Raw genomic sequence first — 26116 nt, 5'->3', positions numbered from 1 at the left:
CAGAGCAGCGCTGTCACATGGAAAACTCTTCAAACAGGTTTCTTATAACGAATCCTGTCAGTTTCCACATTTTACACAAGAAAAACACACGCCTGAGTGGTGAACAGCCTTGCCCAAAGCCGCACAACTGGCGGGGTTTGCCCAGGGCCTGCCTCACTCCAGGGCTCTCTTCCTCCAGGTGGAAAGAGCGCGACTGCCCCTGAACAAGCAGCCCTCCCGCCCTCCTCCCCGAGGGGAACGCGCCCAGCACTTCTCACCAGCCACCGGGAAGGTTGGACTGTCCAGGAACAAGCGTGCCCTACACACCCATTTTTGGGAAGATTTTCTCTTGATCTGCAGGTTGACAAAACGTTTGCCCGCCAAGGAGTGTCCTGAGTGATCGTGAGGATTTCCAGCTGCCTTGAGCTGACGGTGATCTGTGGGCCCTGGGGGCGGGAGGCCCTCCCTTCCCACGGAGGATGCTGGATGGGTAGGCGCTGGGGCTGGCTCTCTGCATCAGGCCGGGCAGCCTCAGGAGAAATCCGTGACTCGGGACGACGCTCTCGCCCTCGGGAGATACCAGGAAGAGCGTGGGCTGGGCCGCACATCCGGGTCACCCGGGGAGCCTGGCCCCACCCCGGTGCCGGGCCCACGCCGGAGAGGGGATGTAGCTGACAGCCGCCTGGGCCTGGGGATTTCACACCCTCCACAGGGATTCTAAGGCGCAGCCAGGTTCCAGGACGGACGCTCAAGAACCCGGGCGCGAGGGGGAGAGGTAAAGGCGCTTCCCTGTCGGAACCACCTCCACAACGGGCTTCACCCACGGTTCCTACGCGCTGGGGCCGCGACCAGGAGTCCAATCTAGAAACAACCCCCCTACCATATGGTGGCCTGTGTTTAATGCCAGATAAGGTCGAAAAAGAAAAACAGCACCACTGGTTCATGAAGGAAAAAGCATTTTAATGCACAATCTTTAAATTTTTCTTTATTAGAGAAGTTGTGGGTTTACAGAACAATCATGGATAACAATTTTTTTTTTTCTAAATAAAAGCTGGCTCTTTCCAGTGAATGTGTTTATCTTGATGAAAAGCTTTGTCTTTATTTTTCTCATTTGCTAAAGACTGGAGGAAAGTTTGGGACAGACAGGAATTATTGTCTGAACCTCCTTGAGCCTCAGTGTTGCCGTCTTTAAAATGGGGATGACAAGAGTCGCTGCCTCACAGAGTCCTTGGGAGGCTGACAGGATGACCAGCTCATCCCAGTTTGCTCAGAATTTTCCAGGTTTTGGTGTTGCAAATCCCACATCTCCTAACCTCCTTGTTCCCAAGGAAACCTGGGCAAACGATGTTTTCCAAACACGCCTACCTGATTATGACAATTGCGTAGGTATTTACCAAAAGTACAGATTCTAGGGCCCTGACCCAACATTTACTGAGGGGACCATGGAAATCAGAAATGCTGCTGATTTTCTCAGTTGATTCTGTGCACTGTGGGGGAGACTGACTGAAATTGTTGACATCATAAGGATGATAATGCCAATTGTGCTACATATGCATGGTGCCCTCTGTGGGCCAGGACTGCTCGGGGAAGCTTACCTTTATCAACTTGTTTCATCCTCACAACCACACCTGGAGGTGGGTGCTATTATCATCCCATTTTACAAATGAGGACACGGAGGCCCAGTGAGGCTCGGTAACTCACCCGGCATCACTCACTCACTAAGTGGCCAATCAGGGATTCCAAACTCAGCAATTTTTCTCTGGAATCCACATTTTTATCCTTTACCTATAGTGTTCAGCTCTGTGTATTTCTCCAATGTGATTATCACTATTGTTTTCTTAGTTGTAATATCTCACGAGCATTGGCAGATTTGCATCAACTTGCCAACTTTTGTCAGAGGGTTTAATTGCTGAAAGTTCAGGCTCTCCCTGTGACCTGCCCCGTCATTTTGTCCTAGCCCTCGTGGGCAGAATAAATTCATTTCTGCTGATACCGACATCGGCCAATAGGTGGCAGTGACCCTTTCCTTTTGTTCCTTGTAAAGGCTGCGCTTAAAGAAATTTGGTGGGTGGGCAGGCACAATTTCACAATAAATACATTATAACTGCTGATAGGAAAGAAATATCATATAAAAGATGTGTGGCTGGATGTACCTTCTTTCAGTTTGCGTGGCCCTGAAGTTGCTGAGAGGCTACAATCAGACCTGTAAGTTCCGAGGGATATTGTAACCCCAACCCTCAAATGGAGTCAAAAATGTCTCTCCTGCCTGCTCAGTTACACATCTTCCAGCCCCAAGAAATTTCATAACCTCAAACATTGTTGTTGAAAGTGGCCTCTGAATTTGATTTTTACATTGAATAATAGAAACTTAAAGAGTTTGTAAATCCAGTGTTAATTTTTAGACTTGTTAAAAACTGAATTTAGATGGAGACATAATCTCTGTGTGTGCATATATGTACTCATGTGTTTGTGTGACCTTGACCAAGACTTCACCTCCGTGCCTCAGTTTCCTCATCTGTAAAACCGGGATAATAATAGCATTGACTTGCTGGTTTGCTGCAGGGAATAATTTAGTTTTACTGTGAGTAAAGCTCTTAGGATAGTTCCTCGACACATGCCAAGGATTCACCAAATGCTATTATTTTTATTAATACCATTTTATCATTGTTGATAGAGTTGATATTGTGGTTGATATTATTAGGTTGATAGTAGTTAGAGTTATTGATATTGTTTTTATACACAGTAAATTCAAATCCTGATCAATTTTACTACTGGTAACACTCTCTAGCCACCTCAATCCCCTTATTTGCAAAAGAGCTATATATTGCTCAGGTGATCTTGAGCAGAGATTGGTAAACTTTTTCTGCAAAAAGTCAGATGGTAATATTTTTGGCTCTGCAGGTCATATGTTTCTGCCCCAAAGCAGACTTAGATATTACGTAAACAAATGGGCATGACTGTGTTTCAAAAAAATGTTATCAATACACACTGAAATGTGAATTTCATATAATTTTCATGGGTCAAAAACTATTTCTCTGCTTTTGATTTTTTTTTTTCCAACCATTTATAAATGTAAAAACCATTCTTAGCTCACAGGCTATAGAAAAACAGGTGGTGGCCTAGATTTGACCCTGGTGCCTTAGTTTGCAGATTCTTGGACTTGGGGATTTAATATTTTATGCATAATGTCCTGGATGGAATCAATGGTCTGTTGTAAGTATGAATATCATGAATTTTATAAATAGAGCGTATTCCAAAATAACTAAGAACCAGTGTGCTTTAGTTGTGGTCAGCTTTATTACATTGTGTGATTAGAAAACATAAAATCTCTAGATTTGAGTATCTACCAAACTCCACCCAAGCGAGCAGGAGGTGGGATCTGTGCCCCTTTCTTTGGCCTCCCTAATTTTCGTTTAGTCCACACGTCTGTTAACAGGGAATAAAAATTCAAAGCCAGGGCAAGAGGCCCACAACAATCCCTGGGGATGCAGTGGCTGCTTCCAGCTGGAAATCAAAAGTCCTGGTTTTGCCCTGAAAGCCACCGGAACAGATAAGTCGGCAGTCTGGTGTTTGGAGATGGGCTATACTGGAATATGTGGGTGTGTGAAAAAGAAATGTTAGGAAGAAGGCAGCAGGTATCCAGAGTGGCTGAGAGAGTCCTAGTTCTGGCATCAGACAGTCTCAAGGTCAAACCCTCACTTGGCCTCTTTCTGGATGTGTGTATTTGCCTGAGTGCTGGAGGCTTAATTCCCTTCTTTCCAAGTAGAACTAATAATAACTTTCTGGTGGTTAGGAGCACAGGCAGCCTGTGTCTGCATCCTGCTTCTATCCTCATTAACTGGGTGCCTCTGGAAAGTAGTTTAACCTCCTTGTGCCTCAGTGTCCTAAAATCCAGAATGAGATCATGATGATACCATTTCACAAGGGGGCTGTGAGGACGGAGTGAGAGGATGCAGGGAAGCAGGTGGATAACAGCGAGCTGAGAACATGCAAAATAACTGTTTACTGTTATCATTGTTATGAAACCTCCTGGGGGGTTAGCAATGCTGTGGGCCATGAGCCTAGCTCAGTGCCTGACATGGGAGAGGGAGTTGTCAGTGTGTGTTCCCTCCATTCAACCAGTAATTAACATTTGAGCTCCTAATCAGTGCAAACAGAGTGCCAAGAATAGGAGATCCAGTGGGGGTAAAAGCACACCCAGCCTCTGACCTCATGGTGCTTACAATTTATTGGGGGAGTAGAGCTGCCAGTCCCTGCTCTCTACCATGCCGTCCTCACCCCCTGCCGCTGCCTCATGTTATGTTACCAGTTTACTTTTATTCACTATGTTTTTTGTTTAACAGATACATACACATTACTTATTATGAGCCAGTTATTTTTCCAACCCCTTTGCAAGCATTCACTCATTGAATCCTTGTAGCAGTCTTTTGAGGCACCGGGAGGCTAATTAATTCTCCCAAGAACACACAGCTGTGAGGAGTAGAAAGCGGATTCAAGCCTAGGAAGTGTTGCTCCAGGCGCTATGCTTTTAACCACCGCACCACACTGCTTTAAATTCTCTGAAATTGCTTCATTTCAGGATTTATTGTCTACTTGTTTATTGTCTATCTACCTACCAGATTTCCATTCTGTGAAATCATGAGGCCTTATCTATTTAATTCATAGCTGCAATTCCAGTGTTCTGCACAGCCTTAAGTGCAGATTGGTGCTCAATATATATTCATTGAATGAATGAAAAAATACCCAAATAAATATATATTTACAAGCAGGCTAAGTGCTGTGGAAAAAAAAATATCAGTGCTATAGAGGTTTTGACAGGGAGACCTAATTTAGCTTAAGGATCAGAGAAAGCTAAAATTTATCAGTTTCATTTTAATTAGCCTTATTCAAAAGTCTCCTTGATATAATAATGACTAAAGCTAAGAAGGAAGAAATGGTATCTGTACTGAATGCACTTTTCATAATGACAAATATATTCCCCAGCAATGAAATGCAGTTGAAGGTTGGGGATGCATTTGACTTTAATTCTGTTGAATGTGTGAGACCAGAACCTCCTTTTATTCCCCCAAACAGATGGAAACCATTTGTTCTAACCTGGGCTCGTGGATAATACACCCAAGAGGAACCTGTCTGGTCTCTGCACCTGAGCTTCAGATGCAGGCATAAGACTTCCGTTTTTACGTGGTTTTGATTCCTCTTTTTCTCTACTGCAGCCAGGATGGGCAACCAGATGAGTATTCCACAGAGAGTCGAAGACCAAGAGAATGAATTGGAAACAGACTCTTCAGAGGTAAGGTAGTTACGGTCACAGGCACATTAGCTACACTTAGGAGAATATGCTGCTGGCTCCTGTGGGTCCCACAGAGATGACTGATGATGGGCTGCTCTTTCTCTGGGTTGTTCAGCTCTGCTCAAACCCCCAAATCCGCCAAGGAGCTTGTTAAAACTGCAGGTTCTGAGACCACACCTCACACTTACTGAATCAGAAATTGTGAGACTGGGAAACTTTGTAACAGGTTTTTAAAGACCTCCACAGAGGAGTGGATGAAGACAATTTGGTACCTGCTCTCACTGGGTTGAGACCAGTGGTTCTCAATAGGGGGTGATTCCCACCCTCCCCCTTCCCCCGGGGACAGTTGGCTGTCTGGAGACATTTGTGGCTGTCACAACTAGGGGATGGAGTGATGCTACTAACATCTAGTGGGTAGAGACCAGGGATGCTGCTAAACATCTTACAATGCACAGGACAGCCCCCTTCAACAGAGAATTACCCAGCCCCAGTGTCAACAGTGCTGTGGATGAGAATCCCTGGGTTAGAAGTTCACAATTTTAGCTGTACCTTAGAATCACCAGGAAAGCTTTTTAAATTTTAATGCCCAGCTGCATCCCAGACTGTTAAATCAGAAACTGTGGGAGTGAGAGCAGGCATCTGTATTTTCAAAGCTCCTCAGCTGTTGCTTGTGCAGCCAAGATGGAATCCCTTTTAGAAGGTGCTCCCAAGAGCTGAAGCCAGCGAGATCCAAATGCTTCTCCTTGGATGTTCTACATCCAGGCAGCAGAAAGCCAAAATTTCCACCATCAGTGCTCTTTAAACAATTCAGTTTATGACTTGGAGCCCTGTTAAAACACGGAAATCCCCATAAGAGGAAGATAATTCCTATGAATGAATATCAATCATATTGTAGAGGAAATTCCTGTTCAGGGTAGAAGCTTGGGATTGAAGAAACAGGCTGGAAATTCAAATGCCTGCAAAGTGTATCCCAAAACTTAAAGCATATTAGAATCACATGGGAAGCTTTTAAAACTCCTGCTGCTTTGCTCCACCTGATACCAGTTAAATTACAATTGCTGTGGGAGAGGGGGAAGGATGGAGGCGGGGACCTCTGTGTCAGAGGGTTCCCAAACTCCCCAGAAGATTTAAGTCCAGCTAAGGCTGAGGCCCATGGGCCTCCAGGGCCCAGGCAGGAACAAAAAGAGGGCAGCAGCAGGATGAGCCCAGGAGAACTGGGAGTGAGGTCCATACAAAGGCATTGGCTGTGGGCTCTGGCCGAAGGATGCTTTGGGAAAACTAGTGTTTCCAGAGTCTTATTTTTCATTAGCAGTTGGAAAACAGTGTCAATGATATCTCCCTATTTTTCAATATTCTGTGGGCCAGATGAATCAAATTTTCCCACCAAATATTGCCTTGGGATGCCAGTTGTGATTTGTGGGCCAAATGGCCCCGTGCATTTGATTTTATGATTTCATTGTGGGCTAATGATAAATTCAAAAATTCAAACTTACATTAGAGAATTAAAAATATTCAAAACTATAAAGAAAGGAAAATTCTTCTCTATCCCCACAGGAAGTCCCTACCTTTATTAGTTGATATTTAATCCTCTAGTTTCAAAAAGAAATAGTCTGTGCACTTAACGTATATATTAATATATGTGAAGATATTGCATATATTGATATATATTTGTATTAATACACACTAAGTATAACTAAGATTCTATATGCAAAGCATTTAGTATATAATAAATGTTCAATTAATGTCAGCTATTGGTGTAATTTAGATTATTATTAAAATGACATACATCTCGTTTGCAACTTTTTTTCCATGTGAGTGGATTTATTATTTATATATTATACATTTATTGCAGGTATTATATATTTTATATATAATGCAGACAGATTTATTTATTGCAGGTAGGTGTACATACCCTCATTCTTTTTAAATATCTGCAATAAATAGCAGAGAAGAAAAAAACCCCAGGGTGGCTGGCCTAAAATTGGAAAGTGGTTTCAACATTGAAGATGGGGTGAGAAGATGTGAAACAGGAAAAAGAAACCAGTGAGCTTCCTGTGTTTGACAAGCTTGTTGACAAAAGGCCTGGCTGATGATTGTATTTGTGTGTGCATGTCAGTGGCATAAGGTTGACCTCCCAGGTTTCAGAGTCCGTGTGTAAATTCTTCTCCATCACTTATAAGACAAGTGTCCCCTTTGATCCGTGGTATCCCATCAGTCAAATGTGGTCAGCACCTGCCTTTAGCCCCGAGGGCTAAATGAGCTAAAACATAGCAATGGAGGGCTTTTACTATCAGAGGAATACAGTGCTCAGAAGGGGTTATTTTGTTTTCCTGAGGTGTGACCAAAAGCTGGGTAGTTTCTAGAAATGCAGCATTTAAACAAAGTTTAAATTTTGTGAGGCACCCTGTGGACTTCAGGTGATCAGTTCTCCCAATTTTCCCACAAGACTCAACTGATAATGCCACATACTGTGTTTCAGGTGGCATCTGAGCATGAGCACGGTCAAAATGGGATGCCAGTTGTCATATCCACGCACAGCGTTCAACACTATGACGAAGGTCAGTGCACACTGTGAAGTTCCGGGCCTGGGAAATGGGGCTCTCAGGCGGAGAAGTGTCTGCTGATACTGTTTATGGAGAAACAAAATGGAAGTGTCAAAGACATAGGCTCACTTTGAAAATGCTGGGCTCTTTTGATTGTGTCTGACAGCTGGGAAAGACCAGGGATTTTAAGCAAATAAGATAAAAGCTATAGAGTAAAATCACAAAGAACTTGGGATTTGGGGATAGACAGATCTCGGGTTCAAATCCCTGCTCTGCCACTTACTAGCTGCATGATGCAGAGCAAGTCCTTTGGCTTTCTAAGTGTCAGTTTCCTTATTGGTAGAGAGGGGATAGGAATACCTACCTCCGGGAATTGCCCAGAGGATTAGAGGAGGTCATGCAGAAAGCATTTTGCATAGTACCCAGCATTAGGGTTTCCTCAGAAACTGGTAAAGTGCGCACGGAGGCAGTTCTTAGAACTGAACAACATACTGGACATCTATTTGACTTTATCCTGGAAATACAAGACTATAAATGGAATGCCTCAAAAGTGACCAGGAAACCTGTCTTCAGGAAGACAGCATCACCTTGATGAGGCCTTGATTTGGACACTTTCTGGGCCTCAAAATCATGAGCAAATAAATTCACATGGTTTAACCTCAAAAAAAAAAAAAAAAAAAAAAAATGTGCCCAGGTTCTATTTTAGGAAGAATAGACAGATATGATATAAGAAGAGGCAGTGTGGCACAGAGGTTGAGAGTAAGAACTCTGAAACCAGGCTGTTGGCCTTGCCACCTGCTAGCTGTATGACTTGAGCAAGTTAATTTAAACTCCCTGAACCTCAGGCTCTTCGTAGAGGTAGGAAGAGTAACAGTATCTATGACATAAGTATAAGATATAATAAAAGTTACATGTAACAGTGCTTGGCACATAGTAAGTGTTCTGTATATATTAGTTATTGTTTTATATTATGGTTATTGTAATTGTCAGGTACATGTCATTTTCTGGGCCTCAGTTTCCTCTCCTGAACAATAAGGGAATGAATCCTATCATTGGTTCCAGAAGTTTTAGAATTTCCTGGGGGAACTTATTAAAAATTGAATGCCTGGGTCCCATCCCATTTCCATTATCCAGAATACTCTAAGGCTGGGGCCAGGGGACCTGAACTGGTAAAACTCTCTAGGGGATCCTGAGGCCCAGCCAGGACTGACAACCACCGAATCCGATGGTTTCTCGAGTCCCATCCTGCCCTTAAATGCTGCGAGTCAAACTGATGCTTTGAGGTGCACATAATGGATTGTATTTATAGTAGCAGCTTTGGAGAGTAGTGTAACAGCTGACCCTTGGGGCACAAAGGCTTTAAAATGAGAATCATGCCATTTTTATAATTTGGAAACTGTGGATGTTTGTTCTCAAAAAGTTTCACATGACTCCCACCCATTTGGTAAGGTGGACATCAATTTTAATTGAATTTCTGTTTAATGTAGCAGATCTTCATGTAGGCATTGAGAATATAATATGCCCTGAAGAAATGGCTATACTTTTGTCATCATTATTCTGTTGTTGTTATTATTATTCCCTTATTTGTAATACAATATACATGGGCAAAAAGTGTGTTGCAACATGTGTAGAAACAAACTGTTGGGAATTGAGAAAGACTCCTTCCCTCCCTCCCACCCTTCCTCTCCTCTTCTCTCCCTATCTATCTATCTATCTATCTATCTATCTATCTATCTTCTATCGTCTATCTATCTATATCTATAATCTACCTATAATCTATTATCTATCTTTCTATCTATCGTGAAGGTTCTTCTTGGAAGAAGGAAAACAGGTAGAGAAATATAAGGCAATCTGGAGTAGTATTTTGCTGCTGTGTGAATACCAGGAAATAGAGAAATGCATTTTGGTAAGTTGTGGGTTCACTGTATCTTGCCGTAATACCTGGAAGCCTAGCTTTCAATTTATGGAGGACCCACTGGAGAATCTATAAAGAGTTTAGTTTAGTTCTCTGAGATCAGAATTCTGCCTGTTATTCATTGACAACTTCAGCACTGAGCAACACACTTAGTCATTATCTCATTTAATCCTCACAATAAGGAAGGCAGCGCCATTGTTATCCTCATGGTTTTCAAAGCTGTTTTCCCCGGGTTATTACCCATTCTCCTATATTATAACTTTCAATGCAATTTGTGAGGACCCTCCATGAACCCCCGGCTCCTTGTCTATAAGGTGGGAATAACAATACCTACAAAGTATTAAGATACAATAAAAAGCACATATAGGATTCTGGGTGACTTTAATTTTTTTTGTCCTTTGGACAGAGTCTCAGAATTTCTTTTAATGCACAAGTGTATTCATCTCAGTTGTCATATACAAACATACATATGTATATATATATACACACACACACATATATACACTCATAGAAAAACTACTGGACAAATATTCTGGGTGATGAAACAGTCCTTTTTATCTGTGTTTTTTTCCTTTTTTTTTTTTTTTTCTTTTCGCAATTGTGATTAAAGCAGTTCATGGTTTCCATGTGGGAACTTTCCTGTGAATGCTTATTTAGAAGCAGGGACAGGTACAGTGGCTAAGTGTACACCCCAGGAAGCCAGGACACTGAATTCAGATCCTGCCTCTGCTGAGTGAGCTTGGGCAAGTTTCTGAGCCTCTCTGTCACCTCATCTGTCAAATAGGAATAATAACAATGGGGGGTCCAAACTTAAGATTGTTGTGAAGTTTAAATGAGTTGATACACCTAAAATACTTTCCTTAGTGCCTGGCATGTGGAAAACACACAGTTAGTTTTTCTGTCTTAAATTTAATGTTAATTTTTCTGCCTCAAGTTTAATTTTATTAATTTTTCTGTCTTAAATTTAATGTTGTTTGTCCTAAAGGCTACCATTACAGTTTGAAATTAACTGTATTATTTCTGCATAGCGTAGCTCTTGCAACTTTAAAATTATGTTAAAACTTTTCTTTCCTAAAGCCTTTATAATTTTTAAGTCTATTATTTATTTGTCTTCCTGACACCATGTAGGAGATATTAACAAGGCAAAAATACCTCTTTTAAACTGACACATGAAATTACATTCAGTTTCCTCGTGGAAATAAATATTGCCATGCCTCCAAGCCCAGCACATTTTCTTGCAATTTCGGGTTAGAGGATAATGTATTTGCTCTGCCAAAATATGATGGTTTAAATAGTATCTTCAATTTCTTCCTCTATTTTTCTAATAGATGTTTGGTTTGAATTCCAAAATAGTTGGGGAGATGTTTCTAATAGGACAAAACATCCACCTGTAGGAGAATGGTTAAACCCATTAGGACAGAGCCATGCAATGGTATGGATGTTGGCAATAAAGAGGAAGGAAGTACTGATAAATCCAACGACAGGATGGGTCTCAGAATTATTATGCTAAGAAAAAGACGCCAGACCAAAAGACTACATTCAATATGATTCAATTTATATATTTATATGAAATTCTAGGAAGGCCAAAAACATAGTGACAGAAAGCACATCAGTGGTTGCCAGGGGCTGTGTTTGGATGGAGGGGATTCACTGCTAAGGGGTACAAAGAAATTGGGGAGATGATGGAAAATTACTACCTCTTGATTATGGTGGTGATGACACAACTGTATACATTTGTCAAAATCCATCAAATTATTTTTAGGATAGTGAGTGATCATGCATGCATTAGCCTAGTATATATCGACCTTTATTCAGCACATTTCAGTTCTTCTGGAAGGTTTCATAATTATTTATCCTTGACATAATTTTAAGATTTATTTCTGAGTTTATTTTAGTTTGTGTTGCTATTCTAATGGTGTCCTTTAATAAACTTTCTAATTAGTCTTTAAAAAAAATCAAATTATACTATTAAAGTTGGTGAATTTTATTGTGTATTAATCATACCTCGATATATCTGATTTAAATTACATTATCCGGGTACAATGAAGTTTTAAAAAGTTAACACTGTCAAAAGCAACTCACATTAACCAGAGAGAGAGAAAACTTTAACTCAATAGAGGATCTTTTCCATTAAAAAAAACAGATCACTTGCTATTTTAGAGGGGTATATTCTGTGTATACCATTCTGTTTCTTTGCCTAAATTCTGGGGGATCTGCATGGAGGAAAATAGGGTGATGGGGTATATATCAGACTATTCCTTGGCTCATGTGCCCAGCCAGGAAGAAGGCGACCTTTGGAGACAGTCCCTTGATGCCTCGACCTTCCACTGACAGGTGTGATGCGTGAGTTTGCTGTGTCTCATTGACGCAGACGATCTTAGGGTGGACAGCACCTCACTGGATGCCATGTCACCCTTCCTGCCTAGTGCAGGGGCCCCTGCGTGTGTTGTTCATGCACAGACTCTGGCTCATTGTAAAAGAGAAACTAAATCTTCAGAAGGCTCAGAGACCATGCTTTTTAGAAGGGATACAACATTTAGACCTAAACACCCATCTCCAGCCTAGACCAAATTAATCATGCTAGAAAGAGAACATGCTGTTCCACTTAGTAAGACTTTGGCAATGGAGAGCCACAACCCATTACTAATCGACAATCACTTTTCCTCCCTATAAAGTCAGATAATGATAGCTGCCACTTACCTTGTTCACCCAGAAGCTGGAAGGAGAGGGTAAAGGCTAAGCCTCGAGATTCTGGGAAGGAAGTAACCTGAAAAGGCTTTAAACCCCTTTGCAATGTAATTGTTTTCTAGTTTATTTTTTTATTGAAGACTCCTGCGCATCTCTCCTAAGGAGATATATGGCAATTACTAGCATAAAACCAGACTCGGTGAGAGCATAGATAATGCTGCTAGATTTCATTAACATTTTGTTCTTCAATAACAAAAACATGGTTTAAAAGGCACGTGTGCAGTTAAGGAAGATTCCAGAGTCACCTTCTTGCTAACAGAGGGCGGAGGCATTGGGGAAGCTGCAGAAAGGAAGGCAGCATGTGGACAGCTAGAACAAAGAGGAGGGGTGGCTTCGAGACCTAATGGAGATGATACCTGAAGAGCTAAGCCCAATTCGAGGCACGGCAAGCACCCAGGAAATACATCTACTATATTTCTAGAAAAGGAAAAATATTCCCCGAAGAACGACTCCATGCTTGGTGCTATGCAAGGTGGTGTAGAAGTTTCTTTTAAAAAATGAAATAAAGAGGTGGAGCTACCTCTACATCCTGAATTCACTCTCTCAGGGAGCCAAAAAGTCCAGCATTTCCCTCCTACCCCCTTGGTTTTCTCTCTTCAGTGGAAATCTCACTACTTTCTGAATGCTTCCTGTCAGTAAAGCAGGGTAACAATAGCTCTCCCCCACTTAATCCAAAATTAGATGCTGAGGGTAAAAGCTGACTCTACAGATTCTGGAAAATAAAAGTCTAAAAAGACTTTTAAATGCCCTAAGGTAGTGTTTCTCAACCTGCTTTTTTTGTTGTTGTTGTTTGTTTTGTTTTTATTTTCACCTCCTCCTCCCCAAAGAAGCCTTTTTAGAACTGTCTTTCTTAATTGTACCCAGGAAATGTTAATATCTCAGATATACTGCATATCTGTTTGTGTAATAGAGATAGCTATCTCTCTCTATATATCTGTGCTTTGTACATAAAAAAGATAGTCATCCCCCCCCCCCCGCCACCAGCCAATTTTCATCCACTCGCGGGAGATGTGGGCCCCTGCTGCGAATGCAGGCTCTAGGAGAGCCAGCTGGTTATTTATTTAGTAGTACCCAGAGGGAACAGTTAAAAGCCTTGCCCAGGTTGGCGTTGAATAGACCTGGGCTTAGTTTCCGGCTCTCTCAGAGACTCGGTTTCCTCATCTGTAAAAGAGAATGATAGTAATATCTACTTTATAGGAGAGCTCGAAGACCAATGGCCAGTGCAGGGTGAATGTGATGAAATGAAGGAAACGGGGCGGAACCGCATGCAGGTCATGCTTGTCTTCATCCTGGGCTTTACAACTATGTCACCTGGCCAGATTTTCCCTGCCCAATATTTGTGCTGAAAACTCCACACATCATTGGGAAAATAAAAATCTCTTGCTTTTCTCCTTCTTTGATCCCTTTCTGTCGAATTTATCATGTTAGTCCCCTCTTTTAAAAAAAAAAACTGTTTTGTCCTCCCTGCTAATAACAGCAGAGACTAATGCATGATTTATCTGCCAGAACACATCATTTTTTCAGAAACAGAAGAATGTCTCTGTTTCACCTGGATAAGAAGTTTCTAAAATTAATGTCTTCTTTTTTTGTTCACAGTCATGTTCCAAAAAAGGAATTGTGTGATTTTCCCTTTTTTTTTTTTTTTTTTTTTTTTTTTAAAGAAGTAAGTGGAATCATTTTATTGGATTGAAATTTCTTACTGGAGCAAAATGTTCCTGCTAATGCTATAACATGAGAAAAGAAGCATTTGCAAATCTTGATGCTTAGACAAAGTGTAATGGGAGAACCACTGCAAAAAAATCCTGGCTGCTTTATGCAGTGAAAAAGTTGGGGGCAGCATCACACTGGTCTAGAAGGGAGCAAATATGTGTCCTTTCAGCATCTACTATTTTCCCCTGAGTGGCTTGCCTTTTTATGTTTCCCTCTCTCAAATAAAAGTCCCCAAGAGCAGGGTGCTTGCCTTTCCTTGTTGCAACAGTCTCAGAGCTTAGTTATAGGTTCTGAGATACACCAGGAGCTTGGAAACAATTGACAAATGAGTGGATGGTGGCACTTCAGGTCAGTGGCAGCAGGGAGCCAGAAAAGGAGGCTGAAGGGAAGTGTCCTGTATCCTGATGCAGTCAACTGCAAGTAATAGATTTAGTAAAAATCACTTTTAATTACATCAAGAAGTCTGGGAGTAAATGGTTCCAGGTTTGGTGCTGCCGCACCACAGGGCCATCCAGGAACCAGTTTCTTCCTGTCTTTTTGCTTCAGCATGTTGAAGTAGCTCTTGGGATCATCTCTGTGTGACAAAAAGCAGTGGCTTTCTCTAGGGTTCTGTTGAGGCTGGTGTTCAATAAAAGTTGCTGTTGTTTTAATGAACCGATTGATGCTTTGCATGGGGTTTGATGGAAAACTGTAAAGTGCAACAACAATGGAGGCTCTGATATTTGCCAGCTGTGTGACCTTGGCCAGTATTTCTCCTTTCTCTGCCTAAATTCTTCCATGATATGGGGATAAGAACAGCATCTACCTAACAGAAAAGGCCTAATGTGGACATTGGCTGGAATAATGCAATTGCCTGCCATAGGGCAAGCACTCAAAACATTTATATTACTATTATCATCATAAACTCAGCATTTGAGGTTGTTTTTAGCTTATAGATGTATAGAGTATGTTGAGGTTCTAGATTATAGAGGGTATACCTTATAGATTACAGAGAGTTTGATTACAGTATTTATAGTGCGATGACTCTTCATGTCAGCAAATTCCGGGTACACACCTCGGTCACAAAATCCAGCTTAGCATTTGTCTATTTTGTCTTTTTAAATTCACTCTCTTTCACATCCTGACTTTTCAGCTTTCTGTTCAACCTATATTTCTCTTCCAAAATCTTTGCTTTATAACTTGACTAGACTAGATTACTTTTTGCTTCCTGGATCCTAAGCATTGAATCTGTTGTCCAAACAAAGTCAGGTCCCAGCACTCTTCCCCATTTTCTGCTCTCAGTTAGCTACAGTTCTCTCCTGGTGAGCTCTCTGCAGCTTTTACTTCAAAGTGGCTGTTGGGGATTGAATCATGCTCCCTACAAAAGGTACGTTCAAGCCCCAACCCCTGACCCTGTGGTTGTGAACCCATTTGTAAATAGGTCCTTTGAAGATATTATTAGTTAAGGTGCCCAAACTGAATGAGGGTGGGCCTTAATCCGATATATCCGTATAAGCAAAGGAAATTGGGCAAGGAAAGAGAAACCATGGGAGAAGAAAGAAACTGGAAGTCATTGGAACCCAGGAGAGAAAGGAGAAGTCGCTGCCATGTGCAGTACCATGTGACAGGAAAGCCAAGGACCAAGGATCGCCAGCAGCCAGTCCCAGAACACCCCAGACTTAAGGGAGAAAGCCTTACCTTGCTGACACCTCAATTTTGGGCTTTTCCTAGTCTCAAAAACATGAGCCAATAAATCCCCATTGTTTAAGCCAATCCATTGCATGGTATTTGTTTTAGCAGCCAGGAAACTGATATAGTGACTTTTCAAACTCCACACTTGCAGCTACAAGCTTCTCTTCTGCCATGGCTCTGATCCTATTAGTCAATGTCCAGCTTACATTAACCTTCCATTGAATAAAACACTCTCTTCTGTAAGAGGTTCACTAATGAGCATATATAATTAGATCTGAAGGTTACTGCTTCATTCTTATGTATAAATATACAGAGTTGGGAATAAGAAAAAAATGCAAATAGAAGTATTACCCACTTGTGACCTGGTCTCAGAGGGGTGTTAAAGAACCTATTTTTTAGCTGAGTTATGGTGCATCCAAACATAATATTGTATGTGGATAGGGTTATGACTAAGAGTGGCATCTGGAGACAGGGTGGCTGGGTTCAGATCCCAGCCTTAGTTTCCTCAAATATAAAATGGGTCGATCTACCTCAAAGAGTTATTGTGAGGATTAAACTAGTTACTTTATGTAAAATGCTTAGACCAGTGCCTGATGTACAGTAAACGCTGTATATGTGCTGGGCGTTATTAAGTGGGAAACAAAGGAAGGTGCAGAACAGTGTATATAGTATTCCACAATGTATTTGAAGAAGAAGAAAAAAAAAAAAAACAAATATTTGTATGAAGAGAGGTTATGATTGTAAATCCCTTTACTCAGTGCCTGAAAGAGTAAGTGATGGCCATTAGGATTATGTAGATTTTGGAGACTATCAATTCCCAGCCCTGAATGCACGTTAGAATCACCCAGGGCATTCTAAAAATCCAAAATCCTGATGCCCAGGCTCCACCCAGAAATGACTGAATCAGAATCTCAGGAGAGTAGGGCCTGGGCATGCTTTTTTTTTAAAGCTCCTAAGGTGCAGCCAACATTGAAAACCACAGCTTTGGAGTACACTCAGATAGAAAATCCCTTGTTCACATAAAAGAAAACAAAAAATAAAAAAATAAAAAAAGATTGACACTTGTTTCAAATGCTTTGAGGGCCTTTTTGTCCCTACCGTGACTGAAGCTCTGCACACTACTTTTTGTTCCCTGGTTTGTACAGCCTGATTGTGTTAACTTCCTTGCAGTTGCTGATGGGTAATGAACAACCTGAGAAGAAAACCAGACAGCACACTCTGGCTCTAAAGGTAGAAATGTGGACATGGTTCCCCCATCTTGAGTGCTATCAAATGTCTTTCTCTTGGGGGGTAGACCAAGAAAGCAAGGAACTCACCAATGAAGCCATGAGAAACAGTGATTGTCAGGTGACAACCACATTCTCTCATTTCTCTTCCGCTGGGGTCCATTTTAACCAATTTCTACTTGAAGTGGACTGTGCCGGTTTGAATGTACTATGTCCCCCAGAAAAAGCCATGTTCTTTGATGCAATCTTGTGGGGCAGATTTAGTGCTGATTAGATTGAAATCCTTTGAGTGTTTCCATGGAGATGTGACCCACCCAACTGTACGTGATAACTCTGATGAGATAATTTTCATGGAGGTGTGGCCCCATGCATTCAGCATGGGCCTTGATTACTGGAGCAGTATATAAGCTCAGACAGAAGGAGTGAGTTTGCTATAGCCAAGAGGGACACTTTGAAGAACACACTGGAACTGAGAGAGGAGCTTCAGCTTACAGAGACATTTTGGAGATGGCCTTTGAAAGCAGACTTTTGCTCCGGAGAAGCTAAAAGAGGACAAATGCCCCAAGAGCAACTAAGAGTGACATTTTTGAGGAACTGCAGCCTAGAGAGAAACAACCTGGGAGAAAGCCATTTTGAAACCAGAACTTTGGAGTAGACACCAGCCACGTGCCTTCCCAGCTAACAGAGGTTTTCCAGACACCATTGGCCATCCTCCAGTGAAGGTACCCGATTGCTGATATGTTACCTTGGACACTTTATGGCCTTAAGACTGTAACTGTGAGAAACTAAGATGGCAGCTAGCTGAGACAGGGCAAAAAAAATGCCTCCATGAAAAACACTAGCTAAAAACCAGAAAGTGACCTAGAATACCGGTTACAGCGATGCGCCAGCTGGATGAGGGCTCCTAGCTCCAGAGGGGCCGTATACTTGGTGAAACCGGGAGTCTGCATTCTGAAATGAGTGAGTAAGCTGGCTGGAAGACCCGCAGCCACGCGGCGGGCTGGGGAAGCCAGGGTTCAGAGTTTGGAGACCAGCTGGCTGTTTAAAAAAAAAAAAAAAAAAAAAAAGGAAAAACCTAGGAGCAGCTCCAGCTGCGATTGTGGGAACCACGCAGTAAAACACAGCAAAAGGGGGCTGGGCCAGCCTCTTGGTGTCTGGCCAGGAAGATAGCGCGCTGCAGATACCCTTGGGTCCGGGGGAATGGAGGGGAGAGCCGGAAGCAGAAAGAAACCCCGCAGCTAGCAGCTGGCCCCCCGGAGGGCTGGATAAACCCCTGCTTGGGGCCATGCCCACAGCCCAGAGCCCCGCCAGTTGTCCTGGAGCTGGGAAGGAAGAACTGTGCTAGGAGGAGGGGGCTGAGACGCCCCATTCAGCCATTTTTGCCTCAGGCTGAGAGCGCGCTGCCGCATGGCCCGGAGGCCCGGGGCTTCCCTTGAGGGATGGCGCGCATTGGTGATATAGCACGGCATTCCCTCAGCTGAGCTCCTGGAGGAGCGCAGCTGGGAGGGGGGATCTGCTCGGAGAACCCAGGGACACTATGCGAAGTCTGGTGGTTTGTGGATCAGTGAGAGAGAGGGTCTGGGGCTGAACTGAAATGAAGGCTTAGATTCTTGTGGCAGCCTTGAATCTCTAGGATCCTGGGGGATTTGAACATTAAAACTGCCCTTCCTCCCTGGCCACCCATACACACTCCCCACATTCAGGGCAGACGGCTCCAGCAACACACCCAAACTGAGTTCTCCAACTGAACCCACAAGAATCATTTCCCCACACACCATGGGAACAAGGTTGAGAACTGACTTGAGGGATATAGGTGACTCACAGACGCCATCTGCTGATTAGTTAGAGAAAGTGTACGTCACCAAACTGTGTTCCTGAAAAATTAGATCAATATCCCTTTTTCTTTACAACTTGAAAGAACCCTATCAAGCAAAACAAATGCCAAGAGGCCAAAAACAACAGAAAAACTTAATGCATATGATAAAACCAGAAGATATGGAGAATCCAACTCCAAACACACAAATCAAAATATCGGAAGATACACTATACCTCGCAAAATTAATCAAAGAGCTACAATTGAGGAATGAAAACATGGCAAAGGATTTAAAGGACATCAAGAAGACCATGGCCCAGGATATAAGTGACATAAAGAAGACCCTCGAAGAGCATAAAGAAGACATTGCAAGAGTAAATAAAAAAATAGAAGATCTTATGAAAATAAAAGAAACTGTTGGCCAAATTAAAAAGACTCTGAATATTCACAATACAAGACTAGAGGAAGCTGAACAACATCTCAGTGTCCTAGAAGCCCACAGAACAGAAAATGAAAGAACAAAAGAAAGAAAGGAGAAAAAAATCGAAAAAATCAAAATGGATCTCAGGGATACGATAGATAAAATAAAATGTCCAAACTTAAGACTCATTGGTGTCCCAGAAGGGGAAGAGAAGGGTAAAGTCTAGAAAGGGTATTCAAAGAAATTGTTGGGGAAAACTTCCCCAACCTTCTACACAATATAAATACACAAAGCATAAATGCCCAGTGAACTCCAGATAGAATAAATCCAAATAAACCCACTCCAAGACATATTCTGATCAGACTGTCAAATACTGAAGAGAAGGAGCAAGTTCTGAAAGCAGCAAGAGAAAAGCAATTCACCACATACAAAGGAAACAACATAAGACTAAGTAGTGACTACCCAGCGGCCACCATGGAGGCGAGAAGGCAGTGGCATGACATATTTAAAATTCTGAGAGGGAAAAATTTCCAACCAAGAATACTTTATCCAGCAAAACTCTCCTTCAAATTTGAGGGAGAGCTTAAATTTTTCACAGACAAACAAATGCTGAGAGACTTTACCGATGAAAGACCTGCCCTACTTCAGATTCTGAGGGGAGCCCTGCCGGTGGAGAGACAGGGAAAGGAGAAAGAGATATAGAGAATTTTAACAGACATATATAGTACCTTACATCCCAAATCACCAGGACACTCACTTTTCTCTGGTGATCACAGATCTTTCTCCAGAAGGGACCATAAGCTGGGACATAAAACAAGCCTCAAGAAATTAAAAAAAAAAAAAAAAAAAAAAAAAATTGAATATACTCAAAGCACATTCTCCAACCGCAATGGAATACAAATAGAAGTCAGTAATTTTTGAACTGTAATTCCAATGTTTACTTCCTACATGATATAAAATACACAAACTCTAAGGACAAATCAGAGTTTTACGTTTTACTCAATGTAAAATATGTAATTTTAGACAACTATATAAAGGTGGGGGAATGGAGGAGTATAGGAACATAGTTTATGTGTCCTATTGAAGTGAAGGTGGTATCAAAGAAAAACAAGATTGATATGGATTTAAGAGGTTAATTTTAAGCCCTGCAGTAAACACAAAGAAATTATCAGAGACTATAACCATAGAGATGAAAAGTAAAGTTTGGGTTAAGAGAAGTGGGGGAAGGGGCAATGGGGAGTTAAGAAATGAGTGTAGGGTTGCTGCTTGAGGTGAAGGGAAATTTCTAGTAATGGATGGTGGGAAAGAGCATTACAACATTCTAAAGGTGATTAATCCCACTAATGAAAGGCTAGGGAGGGAGTGGAATGGGAAGATTTAGGCTGTATATATGTTTCCACAACTGTAAAAAAAGACTAACTAGATGACAATTGAATGCTAAGGATGAACTTGGATGGGACTAGAGGATAGAGGACAGGTGGCTCAAAGGGACACAGTTGAGACATAAGGAAAAGGAAATATAGAATGTAAGCTTCGTATCGTTGTTGAATCTATTGTACTTCTTAGCTGCGCCTAATGGGATTGCATAAAAGAATGTTCTTTTTCATGGGAAGTGTATACGTGAATTATAGGGTATGTTCAAGGATGTGTGCAGCTAACTCTCATATGTTCAGAAGACAGAGCAATAGATGATGGATGATAGGGAGGGAGGGAGGGACGGAAAGAAATAGCGATGTGACAGTTGGTGGATTGAGCTATTGGGGGAGGGGGGTCAGGGTATGATGGAATTCTGTGTATGGGGATAGTATTGTTTTTGCATCTGTTCATATAACTTTGAATTTATTTCAAAATTAAAAATAAAAAAAGACATATCTACAATTGTAATGTATGGACTTATTTTTACTTGTTTGGAATAAAACAAAAATATTGAGACAGGGAAACTTGAACCAAAAACAGTGATGATATTAAGAAATTATTTTTAGTTCTTTTTTTATATGTATCTGAAATGTTTATAGATGAAATAATATGATGGCTGGGATATATTTCAAAATAATTTGGGGAAGGAGGTAGAAAAAAGATGAAACAAGATTGTTCATTAGTTGCACTTGGGTATTGGGTGCACAGGGGTTCATCAGACTATCCTAGTGTGTATACATTTATAAATCTTAATGACAAAAGTTTTGTTAAGCTTTTGTAGTATAGAGTCTCTAAGGATGCTAGAGCACTGGGTAGGTCTTCAAATAGCTCAGCACGTCAGGCTTATAGTTGCAAAAACAAAAGTAAAACACATTAATGAAATCTTCCTGATTCTAGTTGGGTCTAAACTGTTCAGAAATGTGAAATTCACTTGAAAACAAGGTTTCAATTTTATTACCTGTGAAACATTTTCCCTGTAGCTATGGCATGGTCAGAAAAATCCAATGAATAAGTATGTGGGAGTTTCACCCATCATTACACTCAGTCCATGGTTTCCTGGGTACATTATAACAGGGTCTTACTAATTTTAGAAGCAAGGGGATTTGTTTATACCTCAAGTGCTCAATTGCAATCATTTTAAAACAATCCTTTTAATTGAAGTACAGCACAAAAATGTATAAATCCTAGTATACAAGCTCAATGAATTATCAGAAAGTAAACACTGAGTAACTTATCCAGGTTAAGCAACAGAACATTAACAACGCACCAGAAACCCCTCTTCATGCCCTCTCCCAATGATCTCCTTCCTAAGGTAAACTCTATCTTGATTTTGAACTTGATGTAAGTAGAATTACATGGTATATATTATTTTGTGTATAGCTTCTTTTGTTTAACATCTTATCTGTGGGATTCCTTCCATGTAGTTTTATGTAGCTTTGTTGATTTTCATTACTATAAAGTATGTCATTACATAATTATTAAAAAAAAAAAAAAAAAAGTCTGTAACTGTGTGACCGAATAAACCCCCTTTTATAAAAGCCAATCCTTCTCTGGTGTTTTGCATTCCAGCAGCATTAGCAAACTAAAACATGGACTAAACACTCTTACCCCAGTTCTATGAGAGTCTGATTTTAGGATTTGCCTATGAAATTACCCAATTCAAACAAATCTGAACACTGTGCTGTCCAACATCAGCAAATCTCATCGTTTGCAACCTCTGATATTGTTAAGTTTCTCCCCCTACTTCATGTTTCTCAACAAAGATAGCTTTATTTTTAATCATCACCATCATCATCAGGTTATTGCAGCTTGAAGCAATTGGACATTTTAATCCTATAACCAACTCCAAGTGCACTTACTTGGCTTCTGTGCTCACCAGGCCTCCTGCAGATCATAACGTGTCCCCAAGAATGGTTTCCCACAGGGAAGAACTACATGGATGGAGGATGGCAGTAGCTGGTCCCCTTTGCAGCTCTGTCTTGTTTTATACCAATGAGCTGGCTCTGTGATTGATAGATTAGTCTTTTGTAAGATGACCTCTGAGAGTTACGTGGACTTCAGGTGACTTAAGGAGTCACGCATCAGTTTTTGAGTTTACAGACAAGAGAACCAGACTCTAGAGACCTGTGCACCACCAAGGTCAAACCACTCACTCTCTGCTGTGGCTCACCTGGCCTTGGAAGCCCACTCCTTAGTCACCGAGCCTGCCACCGCTGCTGGGCCAGTCCCAGGCAAAACCAGAAACAGGTCCAATGTTCTTCAGTCTGCCTGATCCCACCTCTCCTTTCTAGAGCCTTCATTTACTTTTTTAAAAATTTTCACTATTTGTACTTTTTAAAATGGCTTAGGAAAGGGTGGGGCTTAGTACATACATAGTAAACATTCTAAACAGTATATCTAATAAGATAAGACAGGGAAAAATCCCCTTAACTCTGACTCCTCCAGTTCCCAAATTTTCTTCCTCAGAAACAACACTTTACAGTTTCTTGAGTCCAGAGACATTCCAACTGTGTTTATGTATAAATCCTCCCCTTTACCTCCCACCACCATTTAAAAATCAAACAAATAAATGGGAAGGTACTGTGTATACTATTAGAGCTCTTTTCACTTAACTGCATGTCTTGGAAAATTTTTATGCTGCAGAGTATTTTATCGTATGGATGTATGATAATTTCTTTCACCAAGCTCCTACTGAAAAGAGTTTAGTTCATTTTCAGTCTTTTGTCAATATAACAGTAATCTAGAAATTGTGCAATACATATGCTTCTGGGCACCTATGCAGTTATATTTATAGGATTACATTCTAGAAGTGGACATGAGAGGTCAAAGAGTTTGTGAATTTTTAAATATTGATGACTATTACTAAATTATCCTCCAAAGAGACTGTGCCAAGTGACACTTCCAAGAACACTGTATGCAGCTGATTTTTTCCATACTCTCCCCCCATTACTGGTTATCAAATATCTCTCTTTTTACCAATGTGAAAGGTGGAAAACTAAGTCTCATAATTTCCTGTTGTTTTGTTTTAGTACTAGTGAGGTTGAGCATCTTTTCATATGCTTACAGGTCAGCTGTATTTCTTTTCCTGTGAATTGTTTGCTCGTATTTATTGTTCATTTTTTCCCACTGTGTTGATGTTTTCTTTCTAGTTCCTTTTTTTATTGAGCTATAATTCACCTATTATCACATTTAGAGTTTTCCCTTTAAAAATGTATAATTCAGTGTATTTTAGCCTATTCACAAGGTTGTGCAACCATCACCACCATCTCATTCCAGAACATGAACATTTTGATAACCCCATAAAGAAACCCTATACCCATTAGCAGTCACTCCCCATTCCCCACCCCGCCCCAGCCCCCAGCAACCACCAATCTGCTTTCTGTTTCTGTGGATTTACCTATTCTGGATATTTCATATAAATGGAATCATATAGCATGTGACATTTTGGTTTCTGTCATTTAGCTTATTTTCATGTTCATCCATGTTATAGCATGATCCAGTACTTCATTCCTTTTAATGGCTAAATAATATTCCATTGTGTGCCAGTTTGAATCTATTATGTCCCCCACAAAAAGCCCTATTCTTTGATGCAATCTTGTGGGGCAGACATTTTAGTGCTGATTAGATTGGAATCCTTTGAGTGTTTCCATGGAGATGTGACCCACCCAACTCTAGGTAATAACTCTGATGATACAATTTCCATGAGGTGTGGCCCCACCCCATTCAGCGTGGGCCTTGATTACTGGAGCAGTATATAAGCTCAGACAGAAGGAGCAAACTTGCTATAGCCAAGAGGGACACTTTGAAGAATGCACAGGAACTGAGAGAGGAGCTGCAGGTTAGAGACAGTTTGAAGGTGGCCATTGAAAGCAGACTTTTGTTCCGGAGAAGCTAATAGAGGACAAATGCCCCAAGAGCAACTAAGAGTGACATTTTTGAGGAACTGCAGCCTGGAGAGGAATGTCTTGGGAGAAAGCCATTTTGATACCAGAACTTTGGAACGGATGCCAGCCACGTGCCTTCCCAGCTAACAGAGATTTTCCAGACACCATTGGCCATCCTCCAGTGAAGGTACACGATTGTTGATGTGTTACTTGGACACTTTATGGCCATAAGACTGCAACTGTAACTTTGAAACAAGGATCGCCTTTCTTCCAGTTCTCAACAACACATTCATCATTTCTGTTCAAAGCCTCGTCAGAAGTATCTTTAGAGTCCATATTTCCACAAACTTCAAAGCAGTTTAGGCCTTTTCTATCAAGCTTCTCACAAATCTTCCAGAATCTTCCCCTTATCCATTTAAAAAGGCATTCCAACATGTTTGGTATTTGCAAACTCAGCAGCACCAGCACCCCACTCTCGGTACCAAATCTGTTTTAGTTTGCTAATGCTGCCAGAATGTGAAACACCAGAGATGGATTGGCTTTTATAAAAGGAGGTTTATTTGGTCACACAGTTACAGTCTTAAAGCCATAAAGCGTCCAAGGTAACACATCAGCAATCGGGTACCATCGCTGGAGGATGACCAATGGTGTCCGGAAAACCTCTGTTAGCTGGGAGGGCAAATGCCTGGCGTTTGCTCCAAAGTTCCAGTTTCAAAATGGCTTTCTCCCAGGACGTTCCTCTCTAGGCTGCAGTTCCTCAAAAATGTCACCCTTAGTTGCACTTGGGATATTTGTCCTCTCTCAGCTTCTCTGGAGCAAGAGTCTGGTTTCAATGGGCATCTTCAAACTGTCTCTCATCTGCAACTCCTGTGCTTTCTTCAAAGTGTCCCTCTTGGCTGTAGCTCCTCTTCAAAAGTTCACTCTCAGCTGCACTGCATTCCCTCTGCCTGTCAGCTCATTTATATGGCTCCACTGATCAAGGCGCACCCTGAATGGGGTGGGGCCATGCCTCCATGGAAATATCTAATCAGAGTTATCACCTACAGTTGGGTGGGGCGCATTTCCATGCAAATGCTCAAAGAATTACAATCTAATCAACACTGATAACATCTGCCCATACAAGATTACATCAAAGATAATGGCATTTGGGGGACATAATACATTCGAACTGGCACACTGTATAACCAAATAAACCCCCTTTTATAAAAGCCAATCCGTTTCTGGTATTTTGCATTCTGGCAGCATTAGCAAACTAGAACACATTGTATGGATAGACCACATTTTGTTTATTCAGTCATCAGTTGATGGACACTTGGGTTGCTTCAATTTTGGGCTATTATGGATGATGCTGCTTTGAAAATTTGTGTACAAGTTTTTGTGTGGGCATGTTTTCATTTCTCTTTGGTATATATGTAGGAGTGGAATTGCTGGGACATGTAACTATATAACTATATGTTTAACATATAGTTAAACATACACTCTGTGAGGAACTGCAAAACT

At 41.3% G+C, this 26116-nt stretch overlaps 1 protein-coding gene across 9 annotated transcripts in view; it reads left to right on the top strand.

Annotated features, from left to right (window-relative positions):
• Positions 1–5160: 5160 nt before the first annotated feature.
• BCAS1 (brain enriched myelin associated protein 1) overlaps positions 5161–26116 on the top strand; it is a 108417-nt gene continuing 87461 nt past the window's right edge. For 8 of the 9 annotated variants that reach the window (XM_037811251.1, XM_037811247.1, XM_037811248.1 and 5 more), the window contains exons 1-2: positions 5193–5269; positions 7749–7827. In XM_037811251.1, the coding sequence (XP_037667179.1) occupies positions 5198–5269; positions 7749–7827 (151 nt within the window). In that variant the 5' untranslated portion in view covers positions 5193–5197. Of the gene's footprint in view, positions 5270–7748; positions 7828–26116 lie in introns of all 9 variants that reach the window. The other variant, XM_037811243.1, reaches the window with a different exon arrangement.

Source organism: Choloepus didactylus, chromosome 19, assembly GCF_015220235.1.
Source record: "Choloepus didactylus isolate mChoDid1 chromosome 19, mChoDid1.pri, whole genome shotgun sequence".
NCBI classification, from domain to species: domain Eukaryota; kingdom Metazoa; phylum Chordata; class Mammalia; order Pilosa; family Megalonychidae; genus Choloepus; species Choloepus didactylus.
Note: the sequence above shows the minus strand (reverse complement) of the source record. Positions and strands in the feature narration are given on the sequence as shown.